This window comes from Brienomyrus brachyistius, chromosome 10 (assembly GCF_023856365.1).
Source record: "Brienomyrus brachyistius isolate T26 chromosome 10, BBRACH_0.4, whole genome shotgun sequence".
NCBI lineage: Eukaryota > Metazoa > Chordata > Actinopteri > Osteoglossiformes > Mormyridae > Brienomyrus > Brienomyrus brachyistius.
This window is the reverse complement of record NC_064542.1, coordinates 16955869-16970210: the sequence shown is the minus strand read 5'-3', so window position 1 is coordinate 16970210 and position 14342 is coordinate 16955869. Positions and strand designations below refer to the sequence as shown.

Here is a 14342-nt window from a genome sequence, read left to right as displayed (position 1 = left end):
TTTCCTGGAAATAAATAATTAAAATTAAATGAACCTGAGAAGAACTTTTTAAGCCATTGTAGTAATGCGCAATGTGTTATTCAGCATTACATCACCAGGAGGCGCATGGTGCCTTGCATCAACTATTTCTTGAAAATCGGTTTAAATTGTTAGCAACATAAATGCTCTTACACCAATGAGAAAGTAATAGTATATTAAATATTAATATGTCTTGAAACACAAATATCAAAAGACCATTTAATGTACCTTTGGTAACATTTTTTCTGGAGAATTTTATATGTCATTCTACAATTGGTAACTCAGTGATGGTTCTGGAAAAAGGTGCCATTGCATCGGGCTGTCCTAAACCAGGTTATTGTATGTAATGAAACAAATCCATCCTTTGGGCTGTGATTCACAACCAACGACATGGGTCAAGAATAGGAGTGATCACTTAATGTCCTAGAGTCAGAACTGAAACCACTATTGACAGGTTGGCCAGTGGGCAGTGATTTCCTATCGACGTCTGTTGTGACCATAATTTGAATCCTCCATAACCAATCAAGTAGAAACGGGGGAGGGTGTTGCAGGATACCAGTCTTATGCATTTATCATCTAATGTTCAGTGTCTCAGTGTGTCACAATGCATCCTAAAGAATTTGCCAAGATGTTCAGTCTTTTTGTTGCGGTTGCTGTCCTCAGGAAGTCATGTAAGTGCCTCATTGTTACGGGAATTATAATTATGTAATAAAAAAAGTCATAAAAATATGCTACTATGTAATATTTCATAAAGAGGAAATAGAGAAAATTTGTATTCCATTAATGAATATATATCATACAATTTACTGATATATATAATTTATGTGAGTTTAAAGTTTATTTGCTAATGTCCTGTGCTCCAGGCCTGACCACAGGCATGACTGTCACTCAGGCTCACCGTATTCTGTCCGTGAAGCTTGGAGATCCTGTCACGTTAGAGTGCTACACCCAGGTGGACAAAGTCACACGCTGGCTGTGGCTCAAGAAGAAGCCTGGTCAAGCACCAGAGATGATCATCAGCACCTACTATGAGCAGATGGAGCTCCACGGAGAGCTAACAGGGGGGATGAATACCAGTGTTTTGCTACGGAAAGACAGCAGAAGCATGAACGTGACTTTGTTAAGTGTTCGTCTGTCAGACATAGCTGTGTACTACTGTGCCTTTTCTGACTATGAGCACTACAAATTTGGGGCAGGAACCTTCCTATCAGTAACTGGTGCGTATCCCTTGTAGTGTGGAAGAGTACACTGGTAAGGCACAAGGACAGCAGGATTCTCCTATTGGTCATTGTGCTGCAAGATGAATATAATACTGAAATCCAGATTTTGGGAAAACTGTGCTTTTATAACATATGTTTGTGCAATTCATATTAATTATGATTTTTTTATCTCTTAGCATATGATTGTTGCATGAAGAACATTGTACAGCGGCCTGTGTCTGGCACAGTGCAGCCTGGAGACTCTGTGAGCCTGCAGTGTACAGTAGAGACTGGGAGCTGTGCAGGAGAACACAGTGTTTACTGGTTCAGACATGGATCAGGAGAATCCCTTCCAGGAGACATTTACACCCATGGGAACAGGAGTGATGAGTGTGAGAAGAGCCCTGAGGCTGGATCTCCTACACGGAGCTGCGTCTACAGCCTCCCCAAGAGGAACCTCAGCCTCTCTGATGCTGGGACTTACTACTGCGCTGTGGCCATGTGTGGGGAGATCCTCTTTGGGAACGGGACCAAGCTGGAAATAACAGGTGATTTATTTTTTTTGACTAATTTATATATCCCTGCAACCCTGCTTCTAATGTAAACATACATACATGAATACATACATATATGGACATCATTAATAATTTGTTATGTTAGCATGAAAGAAAATTGTTAAGTCCAAATCATACAAGAATTTCAATAACAATATTAAATTCAGGCAGTCCCTAGGGTATGAACAAGTCCCGTTCCCTATATTTGTCTTTGAGTTGAATTTATAAGTCGAAAAAATAACAATACAGTACATAATAATAATGATAACATACAGAAATAACTACATAGTGTACTGTACATTGAGCTGACGATGCTTGATGTTTTCTCAAGCATCTCAAAGTTGTGCGTGTGTTTGTAATTATGAACCATTGTATTTAATCCAGATTTTTAATATAATAGGCTTTATGGCAGTCCCTTCATATGTATGAGTTGTCTGTAAGTTGGATGTTCTTCACCCGGGGACTGCCTGTAGTTAAATGTTTAAATGTACTGTAGTGCTGATTGTTGTCATTATTGAATTATAATTTTATGAGCAGTTATGAGTAAAGAATCCTTAACACAGAAACAGAATATAGTCATGTACATATGATGAGGTAACAAGGATCATGATTGGATCACTGATTATGCAAAGCCTAGTTTAGGATGCACAGAAATTGTCCCCCCCACCACCAGACATTCATTTTATTGCATATTTACATATATAACATTTTTAAGGATTCGGTAGAATTTTCAAAGCGTTTCTGTCTTGATACCGTTAAGATGATAACTCAAAAAGTTTTTGATGGATATTTCTCAAACTTTGCAGAGGCATTGTATGGGTGTTACACTGGAAATGGTTACATTTTGAGGTATATTTCCCCAAAACTGAAGCAGTGCCAATATTGTGATTTTTTTGTGTGTTGTTTTTAACTCTATGACATGTTTTTCATGTAGGTTCACGGTGGAATGATCCGCTTGTAATTTCTTTGGCTACCCTGAATGCATGTTTTCTGATAGTGATTGTAGTACAACTAGGAAAAATGTACGGATGTTTCTCAGGTAAGCCATTTTATATGTACTGCAGCTGGTAAAGATATTCAAACCCTTATGCACATTTTTTTAGCTCAGTGAAGTCCACAGCATCCCCACAATGAAGTATGAGAGGCGCATCAGCTCATCAGGTGTTGGGAAGGTTGTCAAGAGTAATAATTTTTTTCTCAGGTCCAAAATTAAAAGTCTAAAGTTACAGTGGACTGATTTTACAATATTCGACCTGTCCATAAAACATCTTTAAATGTCCCTTTGTCACATTGAACAGTCTGATATTAGCTTTCTTTGTGGTTTAGTGGAACACAATCCTAAATAATTTGTAAATTGCAAAATGTTCGCAAAATATTCGAGCAATGTTAAGACATGTAAAAAAAGAAAAAAAAATCAGACCTGGACTTTAAAAGATTGCCTGGTATAGAAGTTTAAGCATCCAAATGCTTGTGCGGTGAGTTTATTTCAGGCTTTTTCCTTTTAGCGTTGACATCTTTGGTTTATTTATAAACTTGGTTTACAAAGTTGCCAAAATGCCTGTAGGTGTCAATGTGTGTACATGACCCCTGCAATTACTGTTTTTTCTGTTGTAACAACACAAATCAGATGTAAAGCTGATATTGCACTCTCATTTATATTTATCTTAGGTAGTCTAGAGGACTCAAGACCTAAGCCATGTGAAAATGAGGTAACAAAACACCAATACTGCACTTAAATTATTTTAACAGATTGTGAAACATAAGAATGATTTATGTGAGTATTTTAATCACTGACTGTATCTGTCGTTTTCTTTATGTCATTTGTCGTAGCCTCAGGATATAGAGCCTAGTTACGCCTCCTTGAATTTTAAACGTAGTAAATATATCACTGGGAGACAGAGGGGAGAAAAGAAAATCAACTGTACATATTCAGAGGTGATATTCCAGCAGAACGATGAACAACATCTACAGAAAGATTGAGAAAACTCAGAAGAAAATCATGATGATAATACATTTAATACAAATCTGATGTTATCTTATTTAGATATGCAGGTAGATGTATATTGTGCAATGTATTACTGCTTGTTGCCATTGCCTTAGTGATAGTATTTACATTTCCAGATATTGTGCATTCTTCCATTCAGTAACTTCAGTTTAGATTTTTGAATTTTATGGAGTTTCATGTTCATTGTATTTACTGCACTAAATTCAGTTTAATACATTTTATTCTTTAATTAATTTTATTCTTAAAATTCTTACACTATTCTTGACTTCAAATAAATATGTATATTGTCTTAAATTACTATGTACTAGTAGAACTTGATCTTTTCATGCATTTTATATTTTTATAACCATATATATGTAATGAATCACAAAAAATATGTAAGTGCAGAGAAAATACTCTCCTGGGTCAAAAGACACCAAAACGTATCCAAGGTAAGTATTTGAAAACCAAGTCCAAATCGGAGAACACCAGACAAAGGTCAGAACACCATGTAAGGCAGGTGTTGTGTAAATAGCTGTAATCGATCGCAAACTGCACTGATTCCTGCCCTGTCTGGAGGTGTGACAAGCATGGTCTGAACAGGCAGATTGAAACACAATTTGGTTCCAACCAAGTGGTCGATCTAAATTTTCAAGCTATTTGGCTAAAGGTTCTAAGTCAGAAGCCTGACAATAACTGAAAATGCACTTAGTATCATAAAACATCTTAAGATTTTAAACTATAAGCCTTCAGTTAAATAAAATAGATTCTACAGATATCTACAGACAATATTGTCATCCAGTGTATGCCTCCATCTGGATTTTTTTTTAAACAAAATAAATCAGGGGTCTGTATCACAAAGCAGGATTTCTTGATTAGGCGAATAACTTGGATTTAAATGGACTTTATCTTCATTCACTTACATTTAGTCCAGACTGCTATAAATCTGACAAGTTATCCAGCTAAGCAGGGATTCCAGCCTTGTGTTACACGGCCCAGGTAACATCAACTTCCCTGTGAGATGAGACCTTCAACACTCTGCCTTCACTACGAGTTACACTCACACTGAGTAGCCCTCGCAAGAGGGTCTATGCACTGAAAATAAAATAAAATCCCGTAAGATCTCAGTATAATATTACTGATTTTGATTGGATTTCATTTTGATTACTGGCCCCTGCCTATGTCAAGCATTTATTCATACCAACAGAATTGCAATAATATAAATAATAAAAAAAGAATAATAACAAAAAATTTGCCATGTTGAAATTCAGTACAAGAAATCTTGAATCAAAAGTGTGTAAATCTATTATCCCATTTAAAACCATTTTAAATATTAAAGTGAACAGTGATGAACATGATATGACAAGAAATTACCGTGCATTTTAACCTTTGTGCAGAATGCTAATTCGTACTTCATTTACAGTATAAAGGTTAAAATGCACGGTAATTTCTTGTCATATCAGCATTTCTTGTTAACTTTTGCTGCCAGGCCTTATATCGTTTTTTTAACTTTTTTTTACACTGCTACTTTATAATGTCTGTTTTGCTTTTCTAATGAAAATTTCTGAGACAATGCTAAATATTAACGGAAATGGTGCTTTAGAGCTATCCGGATTACTTCTTAGTTGTAATATATACCACATATAATGTAATGTATAATCAGTGGTAAGATGAAATACAGCCTTATGTTACCTTAAGTTCATTACAACCATGTGATAATAACGTTTGGCCCCTTCAAATTCATGTTAAATGAATTATAGGAATGTTGATACCTTTGAAACACACACACACAGACACATATGCATATGGATATACACACACATATTAAAATTCTTGACCCGAACGAGGTAAGCTAAGGAGTGTGCGCTGATACAGTGCATTGTCACACCCATCATACGACAAACCACCTCAAGGATGAGAACCCGAGTGCAGCTGTGCAGTGTGTGATACCTCAGCACAACACTAATTCGAATGGAGTGAAACTGTGTGAAGCTTTTTTCTGAGAACTGGAATGCCAATCCTGCCACCAACCCCCAAATTCTCCCTGGAAGGTGGAGGACCTGCTTCCAGGACTGTCCATCCATCCATCCATCCATCCATCCATCCATCCATCCATCATCTCCCGCTTAATCCGAGGTCGGGTAGCGGGGGCAGCAGTCTCAGCAGGGAGGCCCAGACTTCCCTCTCCCCGGCAACTTCATCCAGCTCCTCTGGGGGGATCCCGAGGCGTTCCCAGGCCAGCTGAGAGACATTGTCTCTCCAGCGTGTCCTGGGTGTTCCCCGGGGCCTCCCCCCAGTGGGACATGCCCGGAACACCTCACCAGGGAGGCATCCAGGGGGCATCCTAATTAGATGCCCGAGCCACCTCATCTGGCTCCTCTCAATGCGGAGGAGCAGCGGCTCTACTCTGAGTCCCTCCCGAATGACTGCGCTCCTCACCCTATCTCTAAGGGAGAGCCTAGCCACCCTGCGGAGAAAACCCATATCGGCCGCTTGCACCCGCGATCTTGTTCTTTCGGTCACTACCCAAAGCTCATGACCATAGGTGAGGGTAGGAACGTAGATCGACTGGTAAATCGACAGCTTCACCTTTTGGCTCAGCTCTTTCTTCACCATGACAGTCCGATGCAGCGACCGCATTACTGTTGACGCGACACCGATCCGCCTGTCGATCTCCCGTTCCATCGTGAACAACATCCACTTCCAGAACTGGATGTAGGTTAATTTCATACGCAGGACAAAGCAATTGCAGGTTAGGGGCCTTGCTCAAGGGCCCAGAGGAGGAGAATCACTCCTGGCGTTCACAGAATTCGAACTTGCAACCATCCCATTGCCGGCACAGGTCCCTAGCCTCAGAGCCTCCCGAAGAGTGCAACATAATAGTTCCTTTGTTGTGCTGCAAATCTTACAGATACACTTCAGAAAGAAAAGAATGTACTTCATGCATTTCCAAAAGGATGTTTATGTCAAATTCCTCCAACTCCAACTGAGAAACAGCACACCACCATTTTAGATTATAGCTCTTGTGATAACATCACAAATACTAAATCATCACCAACAAAACAATTAGACAACATGCCTTACATGCTGGATGGCGTAGAAGAACTTCTTACATCAGCTTTACCTATGCTGTGGGTTATTAGACAGAGGTGAAAACTATATCTGCAATAATTCAGGATAAAATGCCTTCACCTCATAATTCTGCAGTGGTATCACCTACCACATCAATATCTCCGACATGCTCTTCACTGTGCAATAGGAGACGTCTATTATTGATGCCATGCACACATCAAGCCCTGAGGGCGAAGATGTAGGTTGACCCCACTAGAAGCTTTTTTCTTCACCTTCATGTGGGCACTTTTTTAGTCATTTGAACTTGGGTCATGGGTATAAATTATGGGGGAGTGCTCAAGAAAAACAATCACTCAGTGACAAGAAAGTGAGAACATACATGACGGAAACTTGGAAGATGTCATGTGCTGCTAGGCACGGACCAGGGAAGCAGGAGAAGCTGAGCTGTAGCCAGGGGGCAGGGTGGGCGGGACCTGACCCCGGCGCAGGTGTCCTCTCCCCTTCCAGGAGACTGAGAGGCGGGGGCCAGGGCAGGATCTGCACTGCTGTGGTGGTAGAGGAGTCACAGGGGAGTCATTGGGGACATCAGGGAGATCCCCATGGGGTCCCACTCCAGCTCCTCCTCCAACTCCTCTATGGAGGGAGGAGCAGTTGTCTGGCAATCAGGGACCTTCTCGAGGATTGGGACTGGGGCCATGGTAGCTGGAGGCTCGGGGTCAGGAACCAGGGGGACTGAAGCCGGAGGTACAGGAACCACGGGGGGCGATGCTGCAGGCGCGGCTGGCACAGGAACCACAGGGGGGTGCTGCAGGCGCCACTGGCACAGGAACCACGGGGGGATGCTGCAGGAAATGGCGCCTTGGCAGTGGGGAGAGGATCCCCAACAAACCTGATCCCTTTAAAAGCCTTTTAAGGCGCGTCCCTAAGAAGGGGCAAGCTGCTGTGAAGTGGCAGCGGTGACGTCCGGAGTGAAAAGCGCCGGGAGGGATTCCTCCTGGCACGCAGCAGGGCGGGCAGCGGAGACAGAGACGCCCCTAGGAGTGTCTCCTGCCTGTTCTCCCGTCTCCGGTTCTTACGCTTTTTTCTCCTTCCCGCAGCGGATGGCGGAGTCTGGGGCACCTCAGGTAGTTTGGACAGCGAGCCATACGGCCAGCCACAGTCCTTCCTCAGCCACTTGCCTCTCTATGTCTTCCCGGGTGCATGTCCTCGGACAGGGATATCTCCTCGGGCGTTTCCCTCGTCCGAAGCGCGATGGCTCACAGCATGGGATCGCCCCTTACCTCCGGCTGCTTGAGCCAATAAATCACCTCGTCACATAGACTGACATACTGACATAGAGGCATACGAGACAGGAGCGCTGTAAACTATACAACAATGCAATGGCAGAACTCTGGGAAACATACTCTCATGTTTCAGCCCCTATTTGGATAATCCCAGGTACCTCTTGTTTACTCCCTCTTCTGTGATGTATTGTATTTAAGTGCCTCCTCGTCCTGAGGTCCCCAGTCCGGTCATTGTAGTGTTACATTGTAATGTTGCTACCTGCGTCTGCTCTCTCGTTTACCTTGTTTTCAAAGCTGACCCTTCTTACCTCCTTTTTGGCCCTCCATGGTCATTTTGTCTTGTTGATAATTTTGTTTAATAATTAATAATTTAGATTTTCCCTATGCCTACCTTCGCCTCTCCTGGCGACGTGACAGATAGACTTAATTGCTGTTTTTTTTTACAGCCAATTTGTGGCTATTGGACTACCACCATTGATGCCCATTGCACCGAGGTTAAATACTTTTTTTACAAACACCGCATAATCCTTCCCATTCCCTTTGCTGCCCCTTAGTGGCATCACTTCAATTTTGGGCCGTTCTGTCTCCAAATGTAATCAGTACCCAGTTCGACATTACATTACATCTGCTAAATTTGAGTTATCTTCACAGTATCAAGTGTCAAAAATACCATTTTTTATCATCACCATCTGCCGCTGCTTCGGTTTTTGGGCCAATCTGTCTCAAAATGTAATCAGTTCCACTTCAGGACCCACGCAAAGCCTCTGCAAAGTTTAAAAAAATGATCTGCCAAACAGTTTTTGAGTGATTGTTAATTAAAAAGCAAAGCATCTTCTTTGGGAGTGGTGGACTGGCGCTAAGACCATATGTATTCCCAGTAATCACTATGGAAATCAACCATCTCCATAGTCATCTTCAGCCGTCACTTCAGCAACTTCCAAGAGGTATTTGTTTGCGATTATGTGCTGATTTGGGGCCAGCATTAGAGAGACTAGCTGCTCAAACTCAAGCTATTCCTGTACATATCCAGGTCCTGACCTGCTGCTCAGGGATATCCCGCCCAACCTTCCGCTCCTTCAAATTGTAAAAATGGGTCGCCAAGCCATGCCACGTATGTTAATGAGTCAGAGACAGTTCCACATTCAACCATGAGGTGGCATTTATTGTATTCGTACCGGTCACACACACACACACACACACACACACACACACACACACACACACTGACACACTATGTACAATGGTAAACATTTCACACTTCCCTTAACACAAAACACAGCGTAATTGCGTTACGGCCCAAATGGCTACAGAGATATATTTACAAAGCTGGCATCAATCAAACCTGCTGCGCTGCCCGCCGGTGCCCTGGCACTACGATATGCTGGATGACATAACAAAACTGACCAGGCACTATATCATGTTTCCCTATGCTCTGGGTGAAAAGGCAAATATGAATACTTTCCTATTTGGGGAAATTGACCACAGTGGCATTGCGATAAAGGCATCTCAAATCAAATCAAAGGCCAGAGGTCAAATGCACAGCAGTAGATACAGGCAGTGAAATGAGTGCTAATGAAGCTGCTTTTGTCAGTTGAAAGTCATTTCAGATGAGAGTCATCGGTGATGCTGAGATGACACTGACAAATATAGTAACTAGATGGTCTGGGTCAACTTATGATTCATTCATTTTCAGTCTCATATACCACATAAGTATCTCCTGAGTGTTCTAGCACAACAGCATATAATAGGGCATTCCTCTTTATAATAACCATACTGTACATACTGTTTATCAAAATTTGAGAGCGGTGATGTGGTTTGACCCTGAGAATTATAGGCACCCTGTATGCTACCTTCACATCTGACTCCTTCTTCTCCACTTTGGCTATAGCGCATAGGGCCAGGGGATTTTACCGCAGTAGTGATTTGTTACGACTCAACACACTTTTTGCTATTTTACATCTACCTCTACGAATTATAACATTGCCTCTACCTCGCACTGTTCAAAATTCCTCTTCTTGTTGCAATCACAATCGCTATTGTCAAACTTTGCAACTAGAAAGGCTTGATTTGCATATTATATGAGCACACAGTTCATTTGCATTGACAATTTATGGTTACTTGAGGGCAGCAACTGGACAGGATCTCAGACTCATGCATGTGTGCATATTTACAAGATTCCGATTTATCAAAAGGATATTGTGTAAATATCCACATATGCTAGGTTTGTTAAATCTGACTGTTTTTGTGCATGCCCAGTTTCATTGTATATGTGTTCTTTCATAATTTCATAAAGTTTGATAAATGAGCCCTCAGAGGTGACACAGCTAAAGCTCTGGTCTTCCTAATGCTCTGGTATTCCGGTTTTCCGGTCTGGTTTCCCCCTGGACATTAGATCAGCCAGCAGTGGGGACTTTTTAAAATGTACTTTTTGTAAAGACAGGGCTTCCCAGTATGATGTTTTATATTGTTGATGTTTTATAGTCTTAGTTTTATTTGTGATGCATAATATTTGTTCTTGAAAGGTGTAATACAAATAAACTACTTACGTATAAAACACCACAGAAATATATATTCCAAAATACATGCTGTAGATAAGATCAGACAACATATCACCATTCACATGCATGCATGCATTGACCTGTGAAATGGCTGGTGTGTGGTTTTCAGCTCAGTTTGGGTCATTGTGTTGCGTCTGACACTATGGAAACCACATAACTTTCCACCCATGTAGAAATGTCAGCCCTCAGTGGTGACCAATCTTTCCTAAAACGTTTTGGAAAAAAAAAAACTTGGTTGTATCTAGGAAAATAGTAACTTAAAAGGATCGCAACATGCTCATACTGATGACAAAGAAGAAATAACTGTAAACATGTATGTTTTTTTCTGGCCTCGAAAATATACATATATTATGTTGTTTAAAATATATAAATGAATATTTAAAACTTCCTTGAGAAATTAGATTTCCCTGTCAGAATGGTCAGATAAATTTTAAAACTAAGTGATGTTTTGTGCTATTAGTGCCTTTCATTTATATCATCTCTGCAGTGGCTATGACTGGCATGTCACATGCTGTCTTGTGTTTGATGTTTGTCGTTGTCTTTTGCCTTCTAGCTCCTTTCCAGTTCCACCTCGTTTATCAGCTGTAGTCCATTTCTCATTTCCATCCCCGTTCCTGTTTTCAGTTCCTGTGTCCGCTAGATTTTGTAATTGTCCGATAAATAGGAGATATTCTAACTGTTCATTATATTGTTGTACTGCAATCTAGGTTGACTTTTCTTATTGGTTTTCATTCTTTGTTCGCTCACTTGGGTACATTGAATGAGTCATAACAGGTTTTTTAGTGACACTCAAGCAGCAAGGTTGAAGAATGTGAGCATGACTTACAGTAATGGCTGCGTGGTTTTGAAACCATTAGACACAAAGTCACTGTGCAATACAGAGGAGAAACTGCCAAATTTTCTGACCGTAGCACAGAGATGAGAAGTGCACACAAAAAAACATATAGTGCAAAATAAAGTGCAAAGACATACATACATAGTACAAGCAACTGTAAAACAGTATAAATTACACAAACAGAATATCCCGAGAACAAAAACAAGGAAATGAAATATAAAATAAATGAATGGATGGAGTGTGTGTGCAATTAAAAAATGATAGCACTGGAATGGATAGAGAGTTAACAGGAAGGACTTTCCCCTGATGTGACCCAGTGTGGCTCAACACCATAACCACCACATTCATTTCCCTATATTACCTATTCCTATATCCTTGAGCAGGCCCAAGGCAGGAGACACGCTGGCAGGAATACCAGCTCGTCACAGGACTGGCACTAATGTAATCATACACCTTGAACAATTTAGAGACACCGGTTCGCCTAAATCACTGGCACCTGCACAAAAACTGAGGGGCAGACAAACACACATGGAACTGGTGCAGTGAAGCATAATAATGACAACGTAATAAATAAAAAGTACTAATAGTTCCCATCTCTTTTTCATAATCTCATTATTGTTAACAGGTTCATAGAATTTACTTAGGACTGGTGATGACTGTAATTACACAAGTATAAATACATATTATGTTTTTGAACATAATACTAATAATAATGATAATTATTATTATGTTTCAAAATGTAGTGAGAAATGGAAAATTAAAACAAAGGATAACTAACTGTGATTGTCATTCTAACAACACAGACTGAAAACAGTGACAATGCAAGCAGCAATATCAATGTCATGGCGGAGGAGATGCACCTCAGGGGTCAGATTCAACAATGAACTGCTTGGTGTAACTCAGTAGAAAGTGACACATCCTACCTGTCACCAATTAAATGAAGCCCCCTTGCGTTTCACTTAATAAAGTAATTTGCAGCTTATCAGAGGGATGGACATTTTGCACTTTTTTTAAGCGGTGACCTACTTACATATAATGGTAAACCACAGTTATGTTTATCTTTGCCATGAAGGAGTTGCATAACTGGCCTTCTGTTAACATGGCCAGCCAGCCGTGGTTTTGTGGTGACCGCTTTAAATTAAGGTGCCTTGTCGCATGCGAGTATATGTTTGCGTTTGTTCCTGCTGGGGAAGAAATGTAAATGTAGCAAACTGATGCATATAAACTCATGTAATGAATCTCATAGAAAAACACATGCAGTTGTGTATCAAAAATCAATCATATACAGTACCTTCAGTTGCTTCCAGGCAAATATTTCTTTTAAGCATGCAAATGCTGTGTGAATTATCACATATATGACACATATACTGTACTTTCAATTGTTACTGTAGTCCCAGCAGGTTGAGTTTTATTTCATGCAAGCCTCACCACACTCTATAATATTTATGGTCCGTTGGCCCCTTTGTCTTCCGGCAAATTTTTGGTTCGTCAGCAGATGGCAGAGTACATCAATTCAAGATCAACCCCCCCCTCCATATACAGACAACTGTAGAATCTAAAATTAAAAGATAAGCATTTGTGTGTGTGTATGTGTGTGTGTGTGTGTGTACCAGTGAAAAGTTCGGATTTGCCAAGCCGCATACAAAGGAGAGTGACAGAATGTCACATCACATGACCTGGCCATCTGACCTAAACACAATGGAAATGGTTTGGAGGAGTTTGACCACAGTGTAAAGGAAAATCAGCCAATGAACGCTCAATATATATGTAAGACTTCCTTCAGGACAGCTGGAAAAGTATCCCAGAAGACGACCTCATGAAAATGGCATAGAGGAGGAATTTGGGTCAGCAAATTCCTGCAGAAATTGGGGTTAAGTGCCTAGCTCAATGGTGGGATCACTCTACTAACTACAGAGCTACACCCGCTCAGTGCATAATCAATCCAAATAAACCTTTCTATAGGCAAGTGTGTATGAACTTTTGATTGTTACTGTACAGTATGTATGTGTGTGTCAAACCCTTATCCCTCCTCCACCAAAGTTTACAGTTGGTACAATGCAGTGAGGGAATGTTCTTCTGGCATCTGTCAAACCCAGACTTGTCCATCAGACTTCCAGACAGAGATGAGTGATTCGTCACTCCACAGAATACATTTCCACTGCTCCAGAGTCCAGTTGCGGCATGCTTTACACTACTCCATCCAACGTTTGCCATTGCATTTGGTAATGTGAGACATGCATGCAGCTGCTTGGTCATGGAAGCCCATTTTTGTGCTGGGGTTAATGCCAAAAGAAGTTTGGAACTGCAGTTATTGTGTCAATGGAGCGTTGCCACTACTAGTGGCTAACTGCTTCCAGCAGGCACGCCTAGGTAAGAAGGGAGCCAGGCCGATTTGGGATGGTATCCCGCGGATCCCGAGGAATCTTAAAAGGACAATGCCAGCGTTTACGGCGCCAACCCTAGCAGTAATAATTGATCTGCCTGTCCTGTCAGTCCTGCCTGTGCCTAATCTGCCTGTCCCGCCGGCGCCTGATGTTTATGTTCTGCCCATCGTGCCTGACCTGCCACACATAGAGGCTCCAGTCCCGGCGGCTGACGCGCCTCTTGCTACGGCGCCGCCTGCTGCACCGTCCGAGACCTCTACAGCGCCCTCTGTGGTTCCTGTAGCAATGCCGCACCGCGGGGTTCCAGTCCCAGCAGCTGACGAGCCGCCCCCAGCTCCACCCGCACCTCCTGCATAGCTGTCCTCAAAGATTCCTGCTCTTCCGCCCGTTCCTGAGGTCCAGGCTGCGCCGCCTGCTGCTGCGCCCGAGGTCCTGGCTGTGCCGCTTGCGCCTCC

At 41.7% G+C, this 14342-nt stretch overlaps 1 protein-coding gene across 1 annotated transcript; it reads left to right on the top strand.

Moving 5' to 3' along the window:
* Window positions 1-574: 574 nt before the first annotated feature.
* On the top strand, window positions 575-4031 carry LOC125750743 (uncharacterized). The gene is made up of 6 exons (XM_049028966.1): window positions 575-689; window positions 882-1235; window positions 1415-1765; window positions 2706-2810; window positions 3440-3480; window positions 3602-4031. Exons 1-6 carry the CDS (start codon window positions 623-625, stop codon window positions 3749-3751), a joined length of 1068 nt encoding a protein of 355 aa, XP_048884923.1. The 5' UTR covers window positions 575-622; the 3' UTR covers window positions 3752-4031.
* The last annotated feature ends 10311 nt before the right edge of the window (window positions 4032-14342 follow it).

What these genes read in the sequence shown, in the direction of transcription:
- LOC125750743 (XM_049028966.1), top strand. Translation starts at nt 623, where the DNA reads ATGCATCCTAAAGAATTTGCCAAGATGTTCAGTCTTTTTGTTGCGGTT. An exon ending in TGCTGTCCTCAGGAAGTCAT is followed by an intron (nt 690 to 881) that starts GTAAGTGCCTCA and finishes CCTGTGCTCCAG; the next exon opens with GCCTGACCACAGGCATGACT. An exon ending in AACCTTCCTATCAGTAACTG is followed by an intron (nt 1,236 to 1,414) that starts GTGCGTATCCCT and finishes TTTATCTCTTAG; the next exon opens with CATATGATTGTTGCATGAAG.